The sequence below is a fragment of the Botryllus schlosseri genome, chromosome 6 (genome assembly GCF_051294905.1).
Source record: "Botryllus schlosseri isolate E-star chromosome 6, Bs_hap1, whole genome shotgun sequence".
Classification (NCBI taxonomy): domain Eukaryota; kingdom Metazoa; phylum Chordata; class Ascidiacea; order Stolidobranchia; family Styelidae; genus Botryllus; species Botryllus schlosseri.
In genome coordinates, this window is record NC_137241.1 from 4,773,152 (window position 1) to 4,797,907 (window position 24,756).

Sequence of the window (24,756 nt, forward strand, 5' to 3'; positions counted from 1 at the left end):
GGCCCGCTAGAGCATAAAGAAACTTATTGAAAATATTGATAAAATGCGTACTAAATATCGAATTAATGCAGACACTTGATTAAACTTTTTCTTAACCTATTGCATCATGATAATTTTAAGGTAGGGACCCGAAGCTGAGCTCAACTGAAAATTTTTTTCGCGCTTCGCGCGATTTACATCCTATTCAGTATTATTTCCTAGTATTTAGTATGAATTTCATATTTAAAAATCTCTCATCCACAGTCGTAACCTTCCATGCCGTCAAACCATCAGCCCACGCAGTTTGAAAAGTTTCAGTGGTGACTTTTGGCGAGGTGGGCGGTCGCCCGGGGGCCCCTGGTCGAAGCCCCCCTCTTTGGTTTTAGCACTTTTTTTCAAGGGTTGTAGCGACTAGGAGTGGAAATCCTTGTACCAATCAAGAAGATTATTCCGTTCAGATGAGTCAATCATCAAATCTCCGCATTTGTTATATAAGTCCGATATCCCGTCAATCATCAAGTCTCTGCATGCCTGTAAAGTTGGTAGGCGAAAGGGGGGTAAGCTGCGATTACATACTTATAGATTCGCGCGCTGTCTTAGGTAGATTCGTTCTATGTATGCGTAGAATTAGGGTATTTATATTTTATCTACACATAGTAGAAGCGTGTTTGAAGCTAACATGGTTATGATGCTGTCAGCATTGTGTGTCCTGGAACAGAACCAAAAGTTGAATTAGTAAATCTTTGAACAGATCGCTGCTCTGAGATTTAAATTTCAATCCGGTTTTAAGAATCGGGACAACCGACTTTCATCGCTATAGTTTTGACAAATTGGTTATTGAGGCCGACCAGCCTATGAAATCTCGCCACTGTGTCTGAGGCTTGTACGATATCATCAAAGCAATATGTGGATTGTTGTAAATAAGCATATATATCATCTCCATGTCCTCACTATATAATCAAGTACCAATATTGCGTTTTGGTTTATAGTCCCAATTTTATATAGTGCGGCCCGCGAATGGATTCAGATGTTGAATGCGGCCCGCGAGCTCAAAAGTTTGCCCACCCCTGGTCTAACTGTATTCGCAATAACGGGAAAATTTTTTTCGCGTTTGCGCTCGCATAAAGATCGTCGACGGTGAAATGTAGGCACAAAATGATTGTTGCATATTATCGGAGACCTTCGATATCGATGTGGCCAGACGCCGAATAGTCGTGTCCTTGCAAACTGAGTCTAGCGGGCGGTATACAGTAGACCCGCAATATACTCAAGTAATAATATTATTGACCTAGTTCATTTATAAACTTTGAAAATTTTACCCGATTGGCGCGGCTAGTGAACCGCGCACTCGTACGTCAATTGCATGTGCCCCTTTAGCCGTAAAGGTTGGCCATTCCTGGTCTATATAGATTAATAATCTACCCATAGGTTAGTTATCTATAGTAATCTAGACTCTGTCAGCCGTCAGTAACATCCGACGTCGTAACGAAGACATAGGTGCCGCCGTACCGGCTTGTGGCGTCATAATGAATACTTGTCAATTGTTGATAACATCATTGTTGCACTAGAACGCAGTTTACTCTATGCCAGTGCTTTTCAACCTTTTTGAGCTCCATTCGCACTTTGTTTGTAAAATAAATTTCATTCGCACAACTAATCGAAAATTGTTATACAAAAAGAAGATGAAGATAGGCCTACTTAACTAACATTTTGTTCAGATGTGCAACAAATTGACTAGTATGTAGCTTAAGCTATCGAGTGTCTCATTAAAAAGGCAACTTTTTTCGCTAGTTTTGCTTTAAATTAGTTCACTAAAACCCTTCTCGGCCAAACAATGCTGTTGAGAATTTGTACAAGAACATCTACTAGTGCTTGGATGACCAAGTCTTAATCTCTGTTCTGCACTCCGATCCAAAACACAGCGTATTTTTCGCGAGTGAAAAATGCTTGTTAGCAGAAATCGTTTTTGAGAGCTGATATAAAGGTCCCGCGATGCTCCAGTTTGTCGAAAGGATGAAAAAACCACATGTTCGTGTTGAGGTTATTGCCTTATGAGTTTGGAACATGAGGGGCAAAACGATCAAGGAGAGTAGGCACATTAGAGCTCGCTACCTGATGATACGTTGCTCCAACTTCTGACTTGCAAGTTTATGAGAACAGCAAATAACTCACGGTTCTGTGTGTTCTACTCAGTAGCTCAATATAACTTCAGAATTCATAACATTTTAATAACGGTAAAGCAGCTTTTAGACTACCATCAAAATCTGAGTTTTTGTGGCACCTCGCGACTCGAGTCTCACCCATGAAAAATAATTTATTTTTAATATTACAGTTGTATGCTACGATTTTACGGGCACGTAAGTAGTATATACGATCGCTCGCGAACGGCCATTGTTTCTTATGGGCGGGGTGGCATGGTGCCGAGAAACCGGGGGTGGCATGGTGACCCTTATGTCTTATGGCGGGGGTGGCATGGTGCCATTGTGTCTTATGGCTGCGGTGGCATGGTTACCTTTTCGGGTATAGGCTGCGGCGGCATGGTGCCGTGAAACTCGTGGTGGCATGGTGACCCTTATAACTATAGGCTGCGGTCGCATGGTGCCACTGTGTCTTATGGGTGCGGCGACATGGTTACCTTTTTCGGGTATAGACGGCGGCGGCATGGTACCGTGAAACTCGTGGTGGCATGCTAATGTTTTTTGGTATACGTGCGGCGACATGCTAACGACGATAAATGTGTCTGTCATGTATTCTTACGAGATCTGTGGTGATTCACCATGTGTTCTTATGGGTGCGGTCGTGATTCGCACTTTCCGGCATCTCTCGCGCGGTGTTGAATATGTACGAGTCACCAACAATATCCGCACAAACGGAAACGTGGCTTGCAAGAGGATTAAGCAGTGCGTGCGACCTATATTCCGAATGACCTGCGCACTGAATTGTTTCACGGCCAACCGCGTGCTACTATCGAATATTACGCTAATCCAGTCAGTGCGAAATAGTTTACTAAATCTAGGAGTCGCTTCCAAGGTAATATTTTGGTAATTAGTTTACCACAGAGCCGGCGTAGACGGCGATTCGAATATCGACAATAACCGCGTTCGCATACTAACACTCTAAAAAGGTGTGAAATATTTGTAAAAATCCTACGACCACTCACAAGATAACACATCAGAATAGTCATCTCTCGTGGTTTGGTGTTACAAAGGTAGGAATTACGCATAAGTAATATTTTGGACGACAATGATATATCGTTATTCTTATGGACGCGACGACATGATAACGTTACAGGTATAGGCTGTGGTGGTGATTCGCCGTGTGTTCTTATGGGTGCGCTCGCACGTCGTACTTTCAAGTATAGGTATCTCTCGCATGTCGTATTGGAAACTCGTGTTGGCTCGCTCACGCGGTGAAATTTTAGTAATCAGTTTGTCGCAGAACTTGATTTCACTCGTAAGATTTAATAAGTAACGAATAACAGACCGCCAGTGTCGGTAACTTGGATAGCGACAAATTGTCACTTATTTCCGCTCTAACCCTAATCCTTTGTGAAGTGAACGCTTATTCAAAAGGTTGTGATATAATTTTAAAATCCAACGACTACTCACCGGATAATGCTGCAGACATAGCAATCCCTCATGCCCGCTCACAAGGTAATATTTCGGTAATTAGTTTGTCACAGAACCGTCGCAGACAGTGATCCAAAACCAACAATTTGTCACTTACCCGCGATCGCTATATGTTTTGGCACTTCAGAAGAGTGGTTGACTTCAGTTGCGTGATACAAATCATGAGAATATTCAATCAATGCGTCAATTTGTCAACTCGAAATGAAACTCACTACACAGTTCAAGTTGATTCGTATCTGAATGTTTTAAATCGACACAACTCAAATCCTTTGACAAATCCCTTAACGCGTTTTTGTTGAATCGAACGTAACCCGAATATTACTGACGCCGACTTTCAGCCGCATCGAATTATTCGCACACTCCGAGTCGCTGTTTCACGCCTATAGAATCAATACCAACTATAACTCTACAAGAATCAAGAATCACAAGTATGTGCATTACACAGTTATTGTCTTTATTAGCTTGAAATCAAACACTTAACAAAAACACGCAACTAATCATTTGGCAACTCTAACATTACCAAAAAATTCCAGTATTGTTGATTGAAAATCCTTGAGTCATTATTATCAAAAATGTTATAGTACCGCATCGGAATCCACTCGCGAGATGTACTAAAGGTAAATCCAGATAATCCAAAATGAAATAATTGGACTTTGACATAGTCTGAATTGAAATAGATTGACAAACATGACTAACAACTTTCAATCCAGTCATATTTAGAGATTATACGCACATTGATTCGAAACAAGTAATGAAACATTACAACTCTATTCGCGACCTGTCTTTACGTTTGTCAAAGAGAGTTTCAGAAATATTATCACTATGACATCTCAACATTTTAACATCTTGCCATCAACAAAAGAGTAAAATACAAAAACCTTGTCAAGTCAATCCGTTTGTAACTCACCGAACCAAAGCAAAAAGTGTCCATACGAAAAGTAGACAAGACTACGCAAGTAGTAATCACTACAACCCACAAACATATCAAGTTCGGTTTTAGGCATATGCCACCAACTCGTCTTTTTTGTTCAACTGTAAAAGTCGTTACTATGCCGCAAGACCAAGAAATTACTATGCGGTATATTTTGTAAGACAAAAGTAATTACTTCTCGGTGTCGGCGACTTGAGATTAACATAATATATTTGAGTATACGACATTTGAAAGTATGGCCATCGTAGTTTCTTACAATCGAACGCAGGTGTTATATCGAAAATTATCGTGATGTAAACATAAGGATTGTCACATCGATTTAACATATGAGATTTTGTAATGGTCTATCATGACTTGATTATTAAATTATTCGCGTTAATTAGACCCGGCGTTGTTGTAAAGGTTATTATGACAGCAACAAACTTTTCAGTACCGTTGTTATTAACATATTGAGTTGTAAAACTATGCGTGTCTGAAATGTTCTTGAATGGAAAATTATTCCACCTTGGTACATATCGCCCTGCGTATCGCGGATATCAGAAAATATTTTACAAATGTAATTGTCTCCACTAACCGAGACTAAAGATGAAACAACAATTTCCTTTGTTAAACAATAACCGGTACAATACTTTATCATCGTAAACAGCAGTGAGAATTGAAACACTTTCGCACATTATCCGGTGTCAAGATATCACACTAGGTGAATTGACATACGACCGCTTGATTAATACCTAATCCATTCGCACCATTTCACATACTTTGATCATTACAAAAGTAAATTGGAATATGTTTGCTAGATGCATTCAATTCAACTAGAAGTGTCTAGTGTCCAACACTCGTAATATCGAAAAAGTACTTGCTACACTGTTATTTACTAAACGTGTTTTGCATTGTTGTTCATTTCTAGTATTGATTGTTTTTGAACCGCCAAATAATAATTCCCGACATGAAACCAAACCACCGAAAGTCGTTACCATCACAACGAAACAATCTGTACAATGTTTGCCAAATGTATCCTATAGTTAGGTGTACTAGAATTATTTGTCTAACACATACACCGACAATACAACCGAAAATTTTTCCGTTATCATTCGCTAAAGTAAATGTCGTCACAATACTCATCAAGCTGTCATCTGTAAATCAAGATTACATCCAACTTGCAACTGTATCGTTTAACTACCGGTTGCATCAGTTTGCTATTTTTGTCATTTAGTGACTGCTGAACATACCAAACGATACACATTCCCTTACGAAATACTGTGTTGATCGTAATTTCCATCATCGTGATAATCGAAGTACATTTGTTTCGAGTTCATAACATCCGACTACTTCTCTATGACATGACGAATTTTTGAAAAGTTATGCTTAGAAGATTGGTGCATCTCGCGAAAAATAATATACCACTCATATTGATACTGTTACTCCATTGACCGGTATTTTCAAACGAGTCGATTTTCAACCGAGCAAAATTTCTTACTTGAGTTTCTCCGCTTAATGTAAATGTAAACTCACCCGTCTTTCAACAACAAACAATGATAAAAAGTACACAATCAAACACAACAAGTTTTACTTTTGTTGGATACTAATTATTATTCCACACATCACATTTCATACTAAGTGTATATGAAAGATATTCACGGCACACGAAAATGTTAGATATTCCATGCTACGAACATACGCAATGATTGGTGACGCTTTCACACTATTTCGATTTAGTGTAACAAAAACAACAACAACAATATTTCCCCTCTCTTGACTTATGAAAACAACAGGCGAACCTTCATTCAATATTTTGTTTTTGTCAACTAGTTACTTTTTCATGAGACCCCCACAACTCTTACAAAAGTACGAAAGATATTTACATCACACAAAGTAATCAACTTTACTCGATATTCTCACATTACGAAACTAAAGAATGGTTGGTTTGACTCTACAAACTGTTTCGTTACCTCAAGACCTTTATTGTCTGAATGGTTGTTCATGTGTCTTAAGAACCAAATAGTTCAACACAGCACTAGTACCAACAGAAACATCAGAGTTGTTTACACAAAAGTTTGTATGTGTACAGTATGCGAATACCATGTGTAAGTCCAGCACAATTGCGGTATCCATCCGAGTTTAGTTAACACAAATTTATTACAACGGAACCACGTAAACTTTCGTGAAAGAAAAGCATACTCACTTCCAGAGGGTTATGTCAATACCATAGCAGTACCCCAACAAGAAAGTACATATGTTTTCTAGTCACGGTCCTTACATCTTTCACATAGATCAATCTACTTTGCTAACGAAAAGTGCTGAGTCATCACATGATTGCCCTCACAACAAAACAGCTAGAAGATATTATCATACAAAAATATTCCCAACCCTTTGAGCACCTGTGACAAATCATACAACGAATATGTTTTGTGGGTCGAATTGTTGTTCAGAGTCAAGTCTACCTGTTGAAACGTACATTAAACAGTACAATCCAATTAAAACCATTAATCTATTTTCATTTCCTCACAAACAGAAAAATAAATTTTATTCCGCCAAAACATACTTGCAACCAATCGCTTTCATTAAACACACAACACCATAAAAGTATTTACTTTCTACAACATAGACATTCCGATGTAGTCAAGAAATATTTTTATTAATCAAAATCATCGACTTCTGTTTACGGCGTTAGTGTGTGCATGTCATATATGTGGGATCCGTATTAAAATGGACACGACGCGACTGAATGTAAGGAGATAGAAGTCTATCGCATAGATGTACATGTGGTCTTCGCTACGGTTTCAAAAAACTAATCATCTCTTTTGCATTGATCGAGACCGAGCAAGTTAGTTAATGACCATGATTGTGTTTGTCATATGCGAATGATAGGGTTACTGGCAAATCTACATACAACAACCTTCTGGCACTCATAATAGCAATTTCATTCTCTCCTTTCGTAATTGTAGACTCACGACAAGTATATTGTACAACTCGACAGCTATGTTTAACAACACCAACGACACTAAACATACGATACCTACCCAAGTAAAATTACCATTTTCACCTGGAGGTCAGTCGTTACCTGAGTAAAAAATACCATTATTCTTTGGAGATTTATCGTTTAATCAGAGTAACAAAACATTTTCACTTGGGGGTCTATCGTTTCCAAGAGTAACAAGCCCCCTTTCCTTTGGAAATCTATTTTTCCCTGGGTAACAAACCTTTTTCACTTGCAAATATATTTTTCCCTCCAGGTAACAAACCTTTTTCGCTTGGAAATATATTTTTTCCTTGAGCAACAGACCATTTTTACTTGGAAATATAATTTTTCCTTGAGCAACATACCATTTTTACTTGGAAATATATTTTTCCCTGAGCAACAAACCATTTCACCCGGCGGGTCGTCGTTTACCTGAGTAAAATATCATTTTTCATTGGAGATCTGGCGTTTACCCATTGTAACAATACATTTTCACTTGGAAATCTGTCGTTTACCTGAGTACCAATACCGTTTTCACTTGGAAATCTATCTTTTCCCTGGGTAACAATACCCTTTTCGTTTTGAAAACTGACAACCACACCGGTCAATTTGATATTTTTTGTATATTGTTACAACAGACAGCGACAAAATATACACCAACAACGACTCCAATACATTTGTCTAATCAAATATTCACTTGCTCTGATGCATCCCATCAAAATCATTCGTTACTCACATACAATAACAATGTGCTGTTGTACATCGACATGTATGTTTTCGGAATTTGTGAATAAAGGGGTTTCCGATATGTCCGTGATGTCCGGGTTTGTGCTTTGGATTTTCCAGAGTCAAAATGTCTGAATAAAACACCTCCTCGACTTTGGTAACTGGTTGATACACGGATAATGGTGTTCGGAAAACGGATGAATTTATGTTCCCCATCGCGCTGACAACATCGGGTTACTTGTGAGTTTCCTCGGGTCAGTTTACTATATTGTGTCTTTACTGGTCAATACATGTCGCTCCAGTCAGCTGAAACCGGATCACCAATATGAGAAAGTGTGGGGGCCGGATCCGGATATTCACTCATGACCCAACGACCGATATTCAAGTAAACATGTTACAGACCGTGTTTTGTCTCCATGAAAAATACCAACCATCACATACAAGTAACGTCACGATTGTTCACAAGTATTCGCGTAAACCAGGTGTACATACAATGTGTCGGTGTACAAACATCATGGAAAACAAATTCATGTTCTCAAGTCTCATCATGCGACGACTCTGTACATTCAAGTGATAAAGGTTTGTTGCTCAGGAAAAAATATATTTCCAAGTGAAAAAAGGTTTGTTAGCCGAGGAAAAAATATATTTACAGGTGAAAATGGTTTCTTACTCTGGGTAAACGTCAGATCTCCAAAGGAAAATAATATGTTTAGTCAGGTAAACGATGGACTGGCAAGTGAAAGTGGTAATTTTACATAGGTAAACGTCGTGGGTTCAGTGTCGTTGGTATTGTTAAACGTTGTCGTCGGTAGCCGTTGGTATACTATTACGAGTGTGAAAAGGCTATGCACGTCTTGTGCGGAGTATCGCGACAGTGAACATATTTTTGGTGTGACGAAACAAGATCGTTGTTTACATGTTAATGCATTTCGATTACCGAGTAGCTGTACAACAGAGAGGAGTCTACAGTTGTCCAAACCAGAATGATATTTTTACTTGGGTAGGTATCTTGTGTTCAACGCTGGTAGTGTGATTGGTCTTGTTAAACGTAGTTACCGAGTTGTACAATTATGAAGGGGTGGAAAATGAAATTGCTATTATGATCGTCAGAAGATTGTTGTATGTAGATTTGACAGTAACCCTATCATTCGCATATCACAAACACAATCATGGCCATTAACTAACTTGCTCGGTCTAGATCAATGCAAAAGAGATGATTCGTTTTTTGAAACCGTAGCGAAGACCACATGTAAATCTATGCGATAGACTTCTATCTCCTTACAGTCAGTCGTGTCGTGTCCATTTTAATACGGGCCCACATGTATGACATGCACACACTAACACCGTAAACAGAAGTCGATGATTTTGATTATTAAAAATATTTCTTGACTACACCGGAATGTCTATGTTGTAGAAAGTAAATACTATTATGGCGTTGTATGTTTAATGAAAGCGATTGGTTACAAGTATGTTATGGGAAATTAAATTTATTTTTCTGTATGTGACAGTTTGCGAGGAAATGAAAATAGATTCGTGGTTTTAATTTGATTGTGACTGTGTTGTTTTTAATGTACGTTTCAACAGGTAGACTTGACACTGAACAACAATTCAACCCACAAAACATATTCGTTGTATGATTTGTTACTGGTGTGTAAAGGGTTAGGAATATTTTGAATGATAATATCTACTAGCTGTTTTGTTGTGAGAGTGATCATGTGATGACTCAGCACTTTTCGTTAGCAAAGTAGATTGATCTATGTGAAAGATGTAAGGACCGTGACTAGAAAACATATGTACTTTGCTGTTGGGGAACTGCTATGGTATTGACATAACCCTCTAGGAGTGAGTATGCTTTTCTTTCACGAAAGTTTACGTGACTCCGTTGTAATAAATTTGTGTTGACTAAACTCGGATGGATACTGCAATTGTGCTGGACTTACACATGGTATTCGCATACTGTACACATACAAACTTTTGTGTAAACAACTCTCTGATGTTTCTGTTAGTACTAGTTCTGTGTTGATTATTAAGATATATGAACACCCGTTCAGACAATAAAGTTCTTGTGATATCGAAACAGTTTGAAAGCACCACCAATCATTGTACAGGTTTGTAGCATGGGAATATTTTCGTGTGTCGTGAATATCTTTCGTATACACTTAGTATGAAATGAGATGTGTGGAACAATAATTAGTGTCGTACAAAGTGTTGTGTTTGATTGCCTACTTTTTATCAATGTCTTTGTGATGTTAAAAGACGGTTGAGTTTTCATTTACATTAAGCGGAGAAACTCAAGTAATAAATTTTACTCGTTTGAAAATATCGATCAATGGAGTAACAGTATCAATATGAGAGGTATATTATTTTTTTTCGCGATATGCAGCCAATCTTCTAAGCATAACTTGTCAAAAATTTATCGTGTCGTAGAAACACCGGTTGTTACGAATTCGAAAGAAATGTACTTCGATTATCACGATGATGGAAATTAAGATCAATGCAGTATTTCGAAGTGACTGTGTATCGGTTGGTATGTTCCCCCAATCACTAAATGTCGGTTAGTTAAACGGTACATTTACAAGTTTACTGAAATCTTGATTTACAAATAACAGCTTGATGATGTAAAGCTCAACCACGCAAATGTGTTCATTGCAAAGTATTTGACACAAACAAAATATCGAATGGAGGCCATCACATTGGTTTCATTTCGAGTGAGTGAAAATTGTTTTCTGTTGGTTAGGTAGGACACATTTGACAAACATCGTACACATTGTTTCTTCGTGATGGTAACGACTTTCAGCGGCTTGGTTTCATGTCGGGAATTATTATTTGAGGGCTCGAGAATGATTTCAATCAATACTAGAAATGAACAACAATGCAAAACACGTTTAGCAAATAACAGTGTGGCAAGTACTTTTTCGATATTACGAGTGTTGGGCACTAGACACTTCTAGTTGAATTGGATGCATCTAACAAACATATCACAATTTACTTTTGCAATAATCAAAGTCTTAGAGTGTATAACCTCGCGATATTTTACATTTAGCACACACAATGGGGAGTTACTGAAATGATTAAGAATTGATCGCTAGCTTCGAACGGTACTCGATACTCAAAGTGATATTTTCACACTCTGTAAAGTGCATATGTTTCAATTCTCTGTCACAAATTCCGACAATAAATCGTTGGATTCAATAGTAACGATATTTTGATATACTGATTCTACACTTAGTCGTTTCAATTACCCGTTGGGAATCGGGATAATGAAGCATTTTGTATCGGATGTTCAATGTATGAATACTGGAATTATTACATCTTTAGTGCTGTTTATCGCAAACGATAGATTTTAATAATTGTACTGATTGTTGAATGTAATAATACCGATATTGTCGTTTCATCTTTAGTCTTGGTTACCGGAAATATTTTCTGATATCCGCGATACACAAAGTGATTTTTACCAAGGTGGAGTAATTTTCCTATCAAGAACATTTCAGACACACATAGTTTTACAGCTTAATATGTTAATAACATTGGTACTGAAAAGTCTGTTGCTGTCATAACATTTACCACAACGCCGGGTCTAATTAACGCAAATAATTTAATAATAAAGTAATGATCAACTATTACAAATCTCATATGTCAAATCAATGTGTCAATCCTTATGTTCACAGCATGATAACTTTGAATATAACACCATCGTTCGATTGTAAGAAATGAATTCTCAACTACGTTGGTCGGACTTTCAAATCTCGTATACTCAAACATATTATGTTAATCTCAAGTCGCCGACACTGAGAAGTAATTACTTTTGTCTTGCAAAATATACCGAGTAGTAATTAGTTTGTCTTGCAGAATATACCGCGTAGTAATTCCTCTATCTTACAGAATAGTAACGACTTTTCAAGCTGAATAAAAAAAGATGTGTAGGGATATGAATACAACCAAGCTTGTTATGGATTTTAGGTTTTAGTGATTGTATGGATTCGTGTATGTTTGGCTGTTTTTCATACTGATACTGTTTGAGTTGGTTGGGTAAGGTACAAACGGATTTACTTGACAATGTTTTCGTGGTTGACTCTTTGAGTATGGTAAGATGGTGAGATGTCGAGACGTAATACTATTTCCGTACACTCAATTACAACAAAACATAACCCGCATTCAAATAAGCCGTAAGCTACAAGCGGATTTAAAACTTGATGCTGTTTTGTGGTTGACTCAAGTCAGTAGTCATGTTTGTGTTGATTTCGGGAATGATCATGACGAGTTGGTCGGGTAAATTAGGTAATGTGGTTGTAACTATAACCGTAAAGAGATGCTGACATCCCAATATCTTTTACGCTGTCGTATATGGAGTCAATTGTGATAATTTAATTCTCAGTTATTGTTCTGACACTCAAATCTCGTATACTCAAAATATAATATGCCCAAGTCAAATCGTATATGCACCGATTAGTAAATACTCTGTCTTACAGAGTAGTATAACGACCTTAACAGTTGGATAAAAATTATCGGTCATATGAATACAACCAGATGAATTAATTCAAGTTTGCTAGCTGTACTGATATAATCAAGTAAGTGAAAACTAGATTTTTAACACTGGTGTTTGTTGTGAATAATTCTTTTGAGTATGGTAAGATGTTAAACTGTCTCTTTGGCAAACGGAAAGCCTGATCGCGAATAGAGTTGTAATGTTTCATTACTTGTTTCAAATCAATGTGTGTATAATATCGAAATGGTACTTGGAAAGATGGTAGTCATGTTTGTCAACCCTATTTCAATTCACATTACACCAAGTCAAAATATTTCATTTTTGATTATCTCAGTTTACCTGTAGTACATCTGACGAACGGATTTAAAGTTGACAAATTACCAAAATGATTGAATATTATCGGGTTAGAGATAGTTGGTATTGATTCTATAAGTGTTAAAACAAAACAGCGGCATGGAATGTGCGAATGATCCGGAAACGGAGTTGAAAGTTGGTCAAGTCAATTAAGTAATATTCAGTTTCAAAAGGATTATACTCTTAAAAAGATTCGAGTTATACCAACAATTGACAATTCGTGTGTATTCAAGTCGTTACCGTTGTGGTTCTGTTATTCCTTACCCTCGTGAGCGATCGTGGGATTTTACAATTATTTCACACCTATTTGAGAGACCTCACAAAGGATAATGGTTAGAGCGGAAATAAGTGACAATTTGTCGCTATTCAAGTTACCGACACTGGCGGTCTGTTATTCGTTACTTATTAGATCTTACGAGTGAAATCAAGTTCTGCGACAAACTGATTACTAAAATTTCACCGCGTGAGCGAGCCAACACGAGTTTCCAATACGACATGCGAGAGATACCTATACTTGAAAGTACGACGTGCGAGCGCACCCATGACAACACATGGCGAATCACCACCACAGCCTATACCTGTAACGTTATCATGTCGTCGCGTCCATAAGAATAACGATATATCATTGTCGTCCAAAATATTACTTATGCGTAATTCCTACCTTTGTAACACCAAACCACGAGAGATGACTATTCTGATGTGTTATCTTGTGAGTGGTCGTAGGATTTTTACAAATATTTCACACCTTTTTAGAGTGTTAGTATGCGAACGCGGTTATTGTCGATATTCGAATAGCCGTCTACGCCGGCTCTGCAGTAAACGAATTACCAAAATATTACCTTGGAAGTGATTCCTAGATTTAGCAAACTATTTCGCACTGACTGGTCTAGTGTAATAATCGATAGTAGCACACGACTGCACGGAAACAATTCAGTGCGCAGGTCATTCGGAATATAGGTCGCACTGCTTAATCCTCTTGCAAGCCACGTTTCCGTTTGTGCGGTTATTGTTGGTGACTATTCAACACCACGCGAGAGATGGTTGAAAGTGCGCATCACGACCGCACCCATAAGAACACATGGCGAGTCACCACATATCGCGTAAGAATACACGACAGACACATTTATCGTCGTTAGCATGTCGCCGCACGTATACCAAAAAACATTAGCATACCACCACGAGTTTTCACGTTAGCATGCCGCCGCCGTCTATACCCGAAAAAAATAACCATGTCGCCGCACCCATAAGACACAGTGGCACCATGCGACCGCAGCCTATAGGTATAAGGGTCACCATGCCACCACGAGTTTCACGGCACCATGCCGCCGCAGCCTATACCCGAAAAGGTAACCATGCCACCGCAGCCATAAGACACAATGGCACCATGCCACCCCCGCCATAAGACATAAGGGTCACCATGCCACCCCCGGTTTCTCGGCACCATGCCACCCCGCCCATAAGAGACAACGTTAGTTCGCGAGCGATCGTATATACTACTCCCGTGGCCCGCGGGCCACATGTGGCCCGCGAGAAGGTTTTGAGTGGCCCGCGAGGTACTTTCCGAAATTTCTAATATCATCAAAAATGGATTGCACAGATTTTGAGCTTGCAAGGCCAACCAAAATTTGATTAGTCTGGCCGCAATACTTGAGATGTGATGACTAAAATATCAGTTCCGACGCATTGATAGATCCATCAGCCATTCACATATTGGTACCTCTTCGTACACTACAATAAAGCAGAATAATTTGCGATAGATTTATCAAAGGTAAAAATTTTCTACAAGCTTAGCGCAATATGTTGTCACTCGATTTCTTGTTTTTAATATTGTTGCCCTTTTGTGAAAATGGAAGAACACCTAATGTATCAGATAGAGTCTAACTATATTCGCGATTACGAGACAAAGTGTCGTTGAACATATGCGACCTTGCGTTTGCGCTCGCAGTAAGACCGTCCACCGTGAAACCTAGGCACGAAATAATTGACGCATGTTGGTCACAGCTTTCGATATCGATATGTCCAATTGTCCATGCGCCGAATAACCCAGTCCTCGCAAACTTGCCCAGCGATATACAGCAGGCCCGCAATATAGTCAAGTGACAATATTATTGAACTATGAACTTCAAAAAATTTTAGCCCTTCGCGCGGATAGTGGCCCGCGCAAAAGTTCGTCCATCGATTGTGGCCCTTTGGTCGAAAAGGTTGGCCAGCCCTGAATTAAAGGTAGATGGATATAAACATCTTTGGTTGTTCGTTCGGTGGGCTCTGTTGACTATTCCGCCCTAAATTGCGTTAATTCCATGCTGGTGACGTCATATTTGTGATACGATTGTTGATATACGATGTTCTTGCGAATTCTCAACTATAGTTACTGACGATTACCCTTGACGAGTGTTAGCCGAGAATACTCGGGTTCATTTCAATATGCAATTGTAGATTGAAGTTCTGTACCTCCAAGCAGCTTTTCAAAGATCTCTGAATGTCCAAATGTCACGAGAGTTCGCAGATGTAGAATCTTTCAATAAGAAAGAGAGGGGAGTTATAGGCTGCTTGGAAAAGCGCTACTTCTACTCGACCTTTGTTCGTGGCGAAGTAACCTCCTTAGCCACCGTTAATACTATTATTTCGAAAAATGATCAAAACTTCAGCTTGTAACTACTCCGTTTCTGCTGATTGAAATTAAGCCACATTTGGTTTGAGGTGTTATTTTAGGCACTTGGAAAAAGTTTTCTCATTGAAGGAACCAAACGAACAATAAAATTGTCGAGTCAAGAAAAATCAAAATGACGAAATGACAATTGTTGAACCGCCGGTTGCTGGTGCCGGTCGTAAAACGTATTCTTGTGTATTCCATTGCTATTCTTGAAATGTGTGCTACACAGGTGTGAGCAAAGTAGTGTACCTGTCGTTTGACACGTGCTACGGAAATAAAGAACCATTCAAAGAGTCAAGAACTTTCTTGGAAAAACGGAAGAATGAAAATGGAAAGTTCGAATACAGGCAGTTTCCTTCTGATGAGGTAAAGTGCGGCCTTTTCAACCATATGGTTGAGTGTTTTCCCATTTGTGACATGCGTGTATTGTATGCATTGATGTAAGCCTATACTCACCGTGACAGCGGGACATATTAAATCGCAGTGGCTCTTAACCTTTACTGCCCTACGGAACACTCCCGCTAATTTGCAAGGCTTCGCAACAGCGTGACACCAATTGGCTGATTAGAAATAAGCCTATAAATATTGGAGATAAAATTGGCATTTCAGTAGGACGGGATTCTGGTTTCGAACCCAGACCTTCCCCGCGTTCGTCACTGCATACGACGTACCACCAGTGCACCACGACAACAGCCACAATTCGACTGCAGATCGGGCTAATTGCCTGCAACCAATGATGATTAAGACCCTGAGACCGTGACCCTGACACCGACCCATAGAACCCATGTGTTCCATGGAACATCGGTTAGCGGTTTACTATTATGCCACTATGCCCGCAATTATTTGACGATGTGTATTAGTGGTCGGGAACCTTTTTGTCCGTTGAGCCATATTGGTCCTCTTTTTTCCATTTTAACTCCCAAAGAGCCATACATGCAAATCAGTTGTTACGTCATAATTAAAATTCGTGACGTCATGGTAGCACTAATTCCAACTCACTACATTGGATTCGTCGAGTGCGCCACATTTTCTCAGCAAAAACTGGTATTTTTATTGTTTGAAAATGAAGCTCGAAACGAGAGGTAATGCACAGACGGGCCAAGCCTCAATATTGATAACGCTATCCGTCGTAAATAGCTTAGAATTTATTATACCAGATATTAATTGAATGTAACTGTCTCACTGATTCCAAAAATCTAAATACTGATGGACTTCTCAATTCTCGAAGTATTTGGCGGTAACATAACGTTGCGCTGCACGGCTCATCGCCGGCGCGACAGTAACTTAAATTTGAGGATTTTCGAAAGAGGGAATCCGATCCATTTAACCTCAAGACAACATTGTTTTTGCCTCTCAAGGACGTGTTCAATTGTTTATACTGCCTCGAAAATAATTATTCTGGCCGTGATGAAAATTTACTAACAAGTCGCTGCACTATTGAACAATTCAGTCCAAAAATAAATATATGGCAAAGAGCCATATCTTATCCCCGAACGAGCCGTATATGGCTTGCAAGCCATAGGTTCCCGACCACTGATGTATATCGTTTGCCGGTCGAGCACAACGCTTCAAGTATTGTAAGATATGATTCAAGTCGAAGAAGATCGCTCGATATTTCTTAGTACCCTACCTAGTTTACATCCCTTGCGATTAAAGCTATATGCGATCAGTTTATGCAATTACATTACTGACGCTTGTTAATTTGCACCGGGCCGTATAGGCTATATGCTTGCATGCAATGACTGTGGATTCACAAACTTCTACAGTTGGACAAAAAACTTTTGGAGATTCAGTTTGGAAATCCACAGGAAGATGGCTCACATTCGATCTGGTGGAAGAATGAAGAAGGGGACTCCGTAAACGAACCCCCTTCAAAAAAGTCGCGGCCGGGATCGGACGGAAAAAAGTACAAGCGTGGGTAAGTAAGCTGACGTTCATACAAGCACTATATTGAAAACAAGCACGCATGCTGATATTGTCGTAATATTATCATGGGAATGGCCAACCATCGTGGTAATCTCTGAATTTACTTGTGTTTTTTTTAATTATTTTTTGCAGAAATAAGTTTATCACGAAGGAGATCGAATTACTGCAAGAGGAGATTGACTTATTAAAAAAGGAGATCGAATTATTTGAAGGCGGCAGGAAACCTGTGTACAAAAACCACAGAACATTGGACGAATGCCGACGAATCTTGCAAGAGATGGAAAAGTGCATGGAAGAATGCGAAGAAACCAAGAAAGGTATTGCAGAAGAGTTGAAACCGATATCTTGGGAACAATATTTCATGGGAATGGCGATCATCGCAGGAGATTTGACGGGATCTGAGGCACACGTAAATACTAAATCAAAATCGCAGCATAATCAATCCCTAGATGCATGCATTCATTGTCCAGGAAGGCGCCTGCGTGGTCAATGAAGATAGCAGAATTATAGGATTGGGGTATTGTCGCATTATCGATCAAATTGAAGTTGAAAAGAAAGGGAAGAAGTTGGAGAAGAAATTGGGTAATATTATCCGGAAATAGGTTTTTATAGCATCACCGTGGTCGATTATATCCGAATCTTTATGTTTGCAGTAAGTGTAAGCAATTCCTGTAGCACTTACAATTGAGAATAATCCCGATCATGAATTTCCTTTCTTGCCCTCGTGATGCAGCGAATCATAGCAAATTGAAATTCAAGGATTCGGAATCGTAGATGCTAGCTAAGGTTGCTGGGTAATTCTGAAGTTGTCTACCGCGGAGAACCTACTAAGGTTCCGTGGCGAACGCAAACCTCTGGTTTATTGAATCGCGCATGCCGAACACGAACGTCATTTGAATGTTAACAAAATCCCTGGCTAAAACAAGCTCCATTGATGTCGTCTGCAGTTTGCCTAAATCCAAGGAACTTCTTAATTTTTTTAAGAAAAAGTATACAGTATATTTTCTTTCCTCCAGACCTGCATGCTCCAGTCGTCGCGATGGTAAACAGGAATCCTGTGTCTCTGCGCGACTGCACGCTCTACGTCACTCGCTTTCCCTGCAATGAATGCGCCAAAGTCATTGTACAGGCAGGTAAGATTTACAGGGAATAATTTCGTCACCATCCGGTGTCTTTAAAATACGATGGTAATTCTCGTAAGACGAAGCACACAAAGAAGTCGTACATTCTACATCGGTGATAACTTTGTGTAGCTCACAATAATTTCCATAATCCCAAACATTTTGAGTAGACTTCTATTATGGGGAGTGATATTTAATAAGATGCCCGTATTGTTCAATGTACAGCAGGGTATTAATTATACTGATCAGTGCAGCTCAGGGCTATGGGGTCGGTAAATTTTACCTCCGACTCCGACTCCACACATTTTCAATATACCGACTCCGACTCCAGAGTCTTTAAACGTACCGATTCCGACTCCGACTCCAACTCCAACAGTATTACCAATTTACTTCGAAAATTATATGCCATGCACACTGTCGGTTGAATGACTATCATACAACCATTAAACATATGCAAACATATGATTAACGGTGGCATGCAAAATTGTTTCATTGTGGCACAGCTCGAATTATCCACTATGCAATTAACATGAAAGAATGATTTGCTAAATATCCTTCTTTTTTCAAATTTTATAAGTTTTTGTAACATGGACTCTCTAATATCCTAATATGTATGAATCATTCAAATATGACATATATCCAATCTTGTATGATTAAAATGTAGATAAAAAATCCAAGTGTAGCTCATACACATGTGCATGAACCAGCAACTATTACAGAGATTGAACTTACTAATTTTCTCATTACACACTATACTGATTACAAGCACGTACTCTTCTACTACGAATAGACATTGGTCATAAATGAAATTTAGTAAGTAGTCAAATACTATAGCCTATGTCTGTCTAGTCTACATGTACTTAGTCAAGTATTCATGGACTAGTACTTGCAGTCTTTCTCAATCATTTGTTCGACCCAAACATCTAAGCTACACTACAAATATTTTTAATTTTGTCAAGTGAGAAGCATCGTTTGGTTATGTTTACATCAATTTTACAATTTTACAAAACCAGCCGATGCATTTGCTCTGTCACAGTATCATGGTATAATTCCAACAATTACATCAATTTGGACTGCATCGCAAAAATGCATATTGCGATTTTCTTCCTCTATGGACTGAATTGTAATTTGCAAGTAATGTCTAATCTTATCGATATCAGGGGTGGCCAACTTTTTCGGTCAAAGGCACATGAGATTTAAGAACCATTGCTCGCGCAACTAGAATGTTGATAACCTTTTTTCATTCGCCCGATAGGAACGAACCGAATTAGGCAACATTGCAAACAATACTTATATAACTACGCTCTAAAATTGATAACAATTCTGTCATGCAACAGTGCTATGTGCAGTGATGCCCTGGTCGCGCCAGGCGCGAAATTTTTTCAAATGTAATGACTGAATTCTATCAATAAATATGTTACTAACATATATTGGGGGTCGCATCTGTATACCACTGGGCTCCTTTGGCAAGGACAGGATTCTTCGACGTTTACAAATAGCAATATCGAAGGTTTCGGTGAACATGCCTCTATCATTCTGTGCAAATGTTTCGTCGTCGACAATCTCGCTGTTAGTGCACAAGCGAAGCCGTATGTTGGACGACACGTTATCTCCTAATTGCGAATATAGCTAGACTAAATTATGTAAATAACATGAACTTGTAATTTTCAGAAGGGGGCTCCAATACTGAATGTAAAATATCTAGTGACAATAAATCATGCTAAGTGCCGAGAAAAATTTCATGTCAAATAAATCTGCTGCGGAATATTTTACTATACGAAGATCTGCGATAAATGTGGCTGACCCCTGGATACGCCAATTTGTCAGAACTGATGTTTTAGTCATCATCAATTTTCGCGGTCAGGATAATAAAATTTTGGTTGGCCTTGCAATTTTACCTGGTGTTATAAATAATTTCGAGAATTGCCTCGCAGGCCATACAATAGTTTCTCGCGGTCTTGAATTTGGCCTGCGTACCACGGGTTGGCCGCACTTTATCTGTACGGTTATTAATAACAGTGATTGGTGGTATAGCCCAGTGCTCTTCAACCTTTTCCGACGTGGTACACCCTTTTGACGTTTGTTCAAAACTCGTACACCCCTGTTCATCAGGGGTCTTCAAAAATGACTTTTTTCTCAAATCGTACTGGCTACGTGATGAAATTGTTAGGGTACCTAACTTAAGCCTACACACCAAATTAGGTTCAATTCCAACCAGTAGCCGCATAGCTACGGGAGAAGAAAGTTTCTATTTATTAAATAAAAATAAATCACGAAAAATTTGAAATTTTTCTGTTCATCCCGTGAAAGTATTATGTTGTCTATAAAAACGATGTTCTTCAAATTTGGTTCAATTCCAACCAGTAGAAGCGGAGTTATTGCCGTCAAAAAATTTGGATTTGAAGAAAATAGTATTCGGTCACAGAGTCTATTCGGAGCCAGTTAGGCCGCCCGCCACGCAAATTGGAATTTATTTCGTGTCAGCCCAAAAACAGCATGGCATTACGAACGATAATCAACCTAAATGTAACAGTATTGGGGAGAGAGTAGGTAAAGCTACTGCTGCAGAAGCGGTAATTCAGATCAGCGATGATAGCAGGCGCACCAGCCTACTGCGTTTCAGGCCTGCCCCACACCACACACAGTCGATAGTAGCACATGGGCTGCAAGAGATGTCAGTAACCTCAGATCGCATGCCGCTATACACAGTCTATTGTCGCTAATTTGCATCACTAATAACAAAATACTAAATTGCAAATGTATGTCGAAATATTGGACATAAAATCGGCATTTTAAAACAAAAGGGTTTCGATTTCAACATGGAAGCTGTTTCGACACTGGCTGGCTACGTCACTTCATTTATGTGCATTGCAGTTTATTAACGTCGGGTAGGAAGTACCGATTCAAGAAGTCTGAGCTATCGCGGTGGTTTCCTCAAAAATCACTAAAAGACAAATGACTATAGCTGAACACATGTTTGTTAACTGCATACTTTCCAACACCAAACGGAACCATTAGTCCAAAGGAGAAATATTTGCCTATGACATCACAATCAAGCGGTGTAGCGGTCGCTGCAACGACTTGTTGCAAGACACGCTGGTATAGTGCTTGATTGGAGTCGACGCTACAGCTACAGTTCCCGTAGTACGCACGAAGTCGACTGACTAATGACCGCTCTGAGTACTCTTGCAATCCTGATCACACACGCAGATCCAAGGAGCTTTCTTTTATAGCACATAACAGCCAAATAGTAGTAATTAGTGGTCAGAAACTTGTAGATTTACCAGGTTCAAATCATACTGCGGTTCAATAAGAAATAGAAAGAATAAATGACGCGAAATGGAGCCAATCGTCTATCTTACGACTGAAGCGCGAGCGCGCCGACCTGAATATGCGGGCTCTGAGAACACGTGCCTCGCAGATTGCCTGTGCCCGACTGCCCGTGTGTGCCGTCACGGTTGTGGTTTGCGTACGGCCTACTTATGCTTTCGCGCATGGCGGAATTGAGACAGTCGTTTACAAGCGGTGTACAGTATTACACTTGAGATAACATCGTACCATATTGCTCATTGACCTGTGCGTCAACCTGTACTGACCCATAAACCTGCCTTTGTAATAGCTAGCCATCGGCTCATTGTAATTCGGAGCTGGTACACCCCTGTACTAGGGCTGTTCAAAAGTAACTTTTTTTTCCCGATTCAAGCCGTTCACCTCTTAAATCGTCAGGTTACACTAAAGAACGCTGCACACCAAGTTTGGTTCAATTCTAACAAGTATAGGGCTCCGCAGATCCAATTGAATTTTTTAATTTAAACAGAAAAATTAAAAAAAAAAATCCAAATTTTTCTGCCAACCCCATGAAATTGTTGAGATGTCTTCAAAGACGTTGCAAAACAAATTTGAGTCAATTCCGACCCGTGCAAGCGGAGTTATGTGAGTTGTTCGTTGATAAATCGCGGATTATCCACCAATCAAGGATAATCCGAGAAATATCAACGAAAAACTCTAATAACTCCGCTTCTACTGGTTGGAATTGAGTCAAATTTGTTTTGCAACGTCTCTGAACACAGCTCAACAATTTCATGGGGTCGGCAGAAAAATTTGGAAATTTTTATTTTTTCATTTTTTCACCTCATGGTTTGAATAAAGGGCCTTATTTTAAACATGTTTGTTTAAATTGATTTTGTTTTAAACACAACCCTATACGACATATGTGTCTGCCTCGTGATTTATTGACTCAGAGTGGAACAGTCGAGTATATAGTTGGATTTTACCATTTAATTGACCATGCTAAAAACACATAATATAATATAACATACAATATATATTATAGGAATAAAGACCGTTGTATACTTGGACGGACAAAATGCCGAAGAGAAGAATCAAGGTTGTGCTGAGCAGCAGGTCAAAGTGAAAGGCAAAAATGTATCCCAAGATCCTACAAAGAAAATTTTTGAGATCGCGAGAGTAACATGCGTTTCGTACAAAGAGTGTTATGAGCCTCGTCGAGTTATTTTGGATTTCTCAAAATCCGATCTTTAAGACTAACACCATGATTATTTGTATAACATCTATATATCTGTATGCACAGTTGAAAGAAAAGCCACTGTCGATATAAAATCGCACAATGAGATATCCATACATATCATATTCACGTTTATGTATCTAGATTTTATAGTATATTAGAGACTGATACGATAATATATATGATTAGTTCATTGTCGATAATTAAATTGTGAATATATACAATATAAAACCATAGTAAGAGTATAAGACGAGAAAAACATTTTAAGTTAACGCAGAATAAAGTCTACAGCAGGGGTTACCAACGCGGTGCCCGCGGGTCCCAGGTAGCCCGCGGGCCTGTTCTGAAAATCGATCGAATAGCACCACTAACCAGTGAGCTTTTGTTTATTTAGATCAGGGGTGGGCAAACTACGGCCCGCGGGCCGCATGCGGCCCGCCACACCGTTCTGTGCGGCCCGCAAGAGTCTAAAGAAACTTTTTTTAAATATTAATAAAATCCGTATTAAAAATCGAATTAATGCAGGGACTTCAATAAACTTTTTCTTAGTCTATTTCACCATGATAATTCGAAGACAGTGGTTCTAAAACTGGGGTGCGCCCCCATCCACTGAAAAAATTTTGCGCGCTCCGCGCGATTCTCACTCACGTCATGATTATTGCTATGTATTTAGTCTAAAATATTGAACAATTCCTGATCCACATTCGTAACCTTCCGTGCCATCTAACTATCTGTTAGGTTTGCTAGCACCCTAAAGTTGCGTTTTGTGATATGACGATAAGGGTGGCGCGAAATTTTTCACCATCATAAGGGGGGGGGCGTGTCTCAAAAAGTTTGAGCGCCACTGTTTTAAGGTAAATACTTCCTTACTTTATGTTTAATTTCTGGCGCGACAGCCCGCTCTCAAGGCCCACGCAGCTTGAAAGGTTTCAACTATATACTAAACATCACAGAAATCCTAAACGAGATTGATGTAACTCGGATAACGAGTGGGATTTCATATTGGCCACTTCAGTTTTAATTATTTCAGTGATGTGCTTATACAAACGATTTACGCGTGTCTTAGGTAGATTCGTTCTCTGTATGCGTAGAATTGGGGTATTTATATTTTATCCACACATCGTAGATGCGTGTTTGAAGCTAACATGGTTATGATGCTGTGAGTATTGTGTGTCCTGGAACTGAACCAAAAGTGGAATTAGTAAATCTATGAGCAGATCACTGCTCATAGATTTAAATTTCAATCCTGTTCTAAGAATCGGGACAACCGATTTTCATGTATATAGTTTTGACAAATTGGTTATTGAGGTCGACCAGCCAATGAAATCTCGCCATGTTTCTGACGTGTGTACGATATCATCAAAGCAATGTTTGTTTTGTTTTGAATAGGAACATATATTATCTCCATGTCCTCACTATATAATCTCAATTTTATATAATGCGGCCCGCGAATGAATTTAGATGTTG

The 24,756-nt window shown here is 39.1% G+C and overlaps 2 protein-coding genes across 3 annotated transcripts in view; one reads left to right on the top strand and one right to left on the bottom strand.

Annotated features, from left to right (window-relative positions):
• The window catches only part of LOC145440458 (uncharacterized), a 162,064-nt gene extending 139,785 nt beyond the window's left edge, over positions 1-22,279 (bottom strand). For both annotated transcript variants that reach the window (XM_080318069.1, XM_080318068.1), the window contains exon 1: positions 21,937-22,279. The gene's annotated coding sequence lies outside the window, so the exon portion shown is untranslated. The remainder of the gene's footprint in view (positions 1-21,936) is intronic.
• The window catches only part of LOC145440454 (uncharacterized), a 66,853-nt gene extending 43,330 nt beyond the window's left edge, over positions 1-23,523 (top strand). Inside the window, exons 4-9 of the mRNA XM_080318064.1 lie at positions 15,947-16,083; positions 17,484-17,635; positions 17,776-18,052; positions 18,114-18,225; positions 18,660-18,776; positions 23,098-23,523. Of these exons, the coding sequence (XP_080174190.1) occupies positions 15,947-16,083; positions 17,484-17,635; positions 17,776-18,052; positions 18,114-18,225; positions 18,660-18,776; positions 23,098-23,306 (1,004 nt within the window). The 3' untranslated portion in view covers positions 23,307-23,523. The remainder of the gene's footprint in view (positions 1-15,946; positions 16,084-17,483; positions 17,636-17,775; positions 18,053-18,113; positions 18,226-18,659; positions 18,777-23,097) is intronic.
• Positions 23,524-24,756: the final 1,233 nt, after the last annotated feature.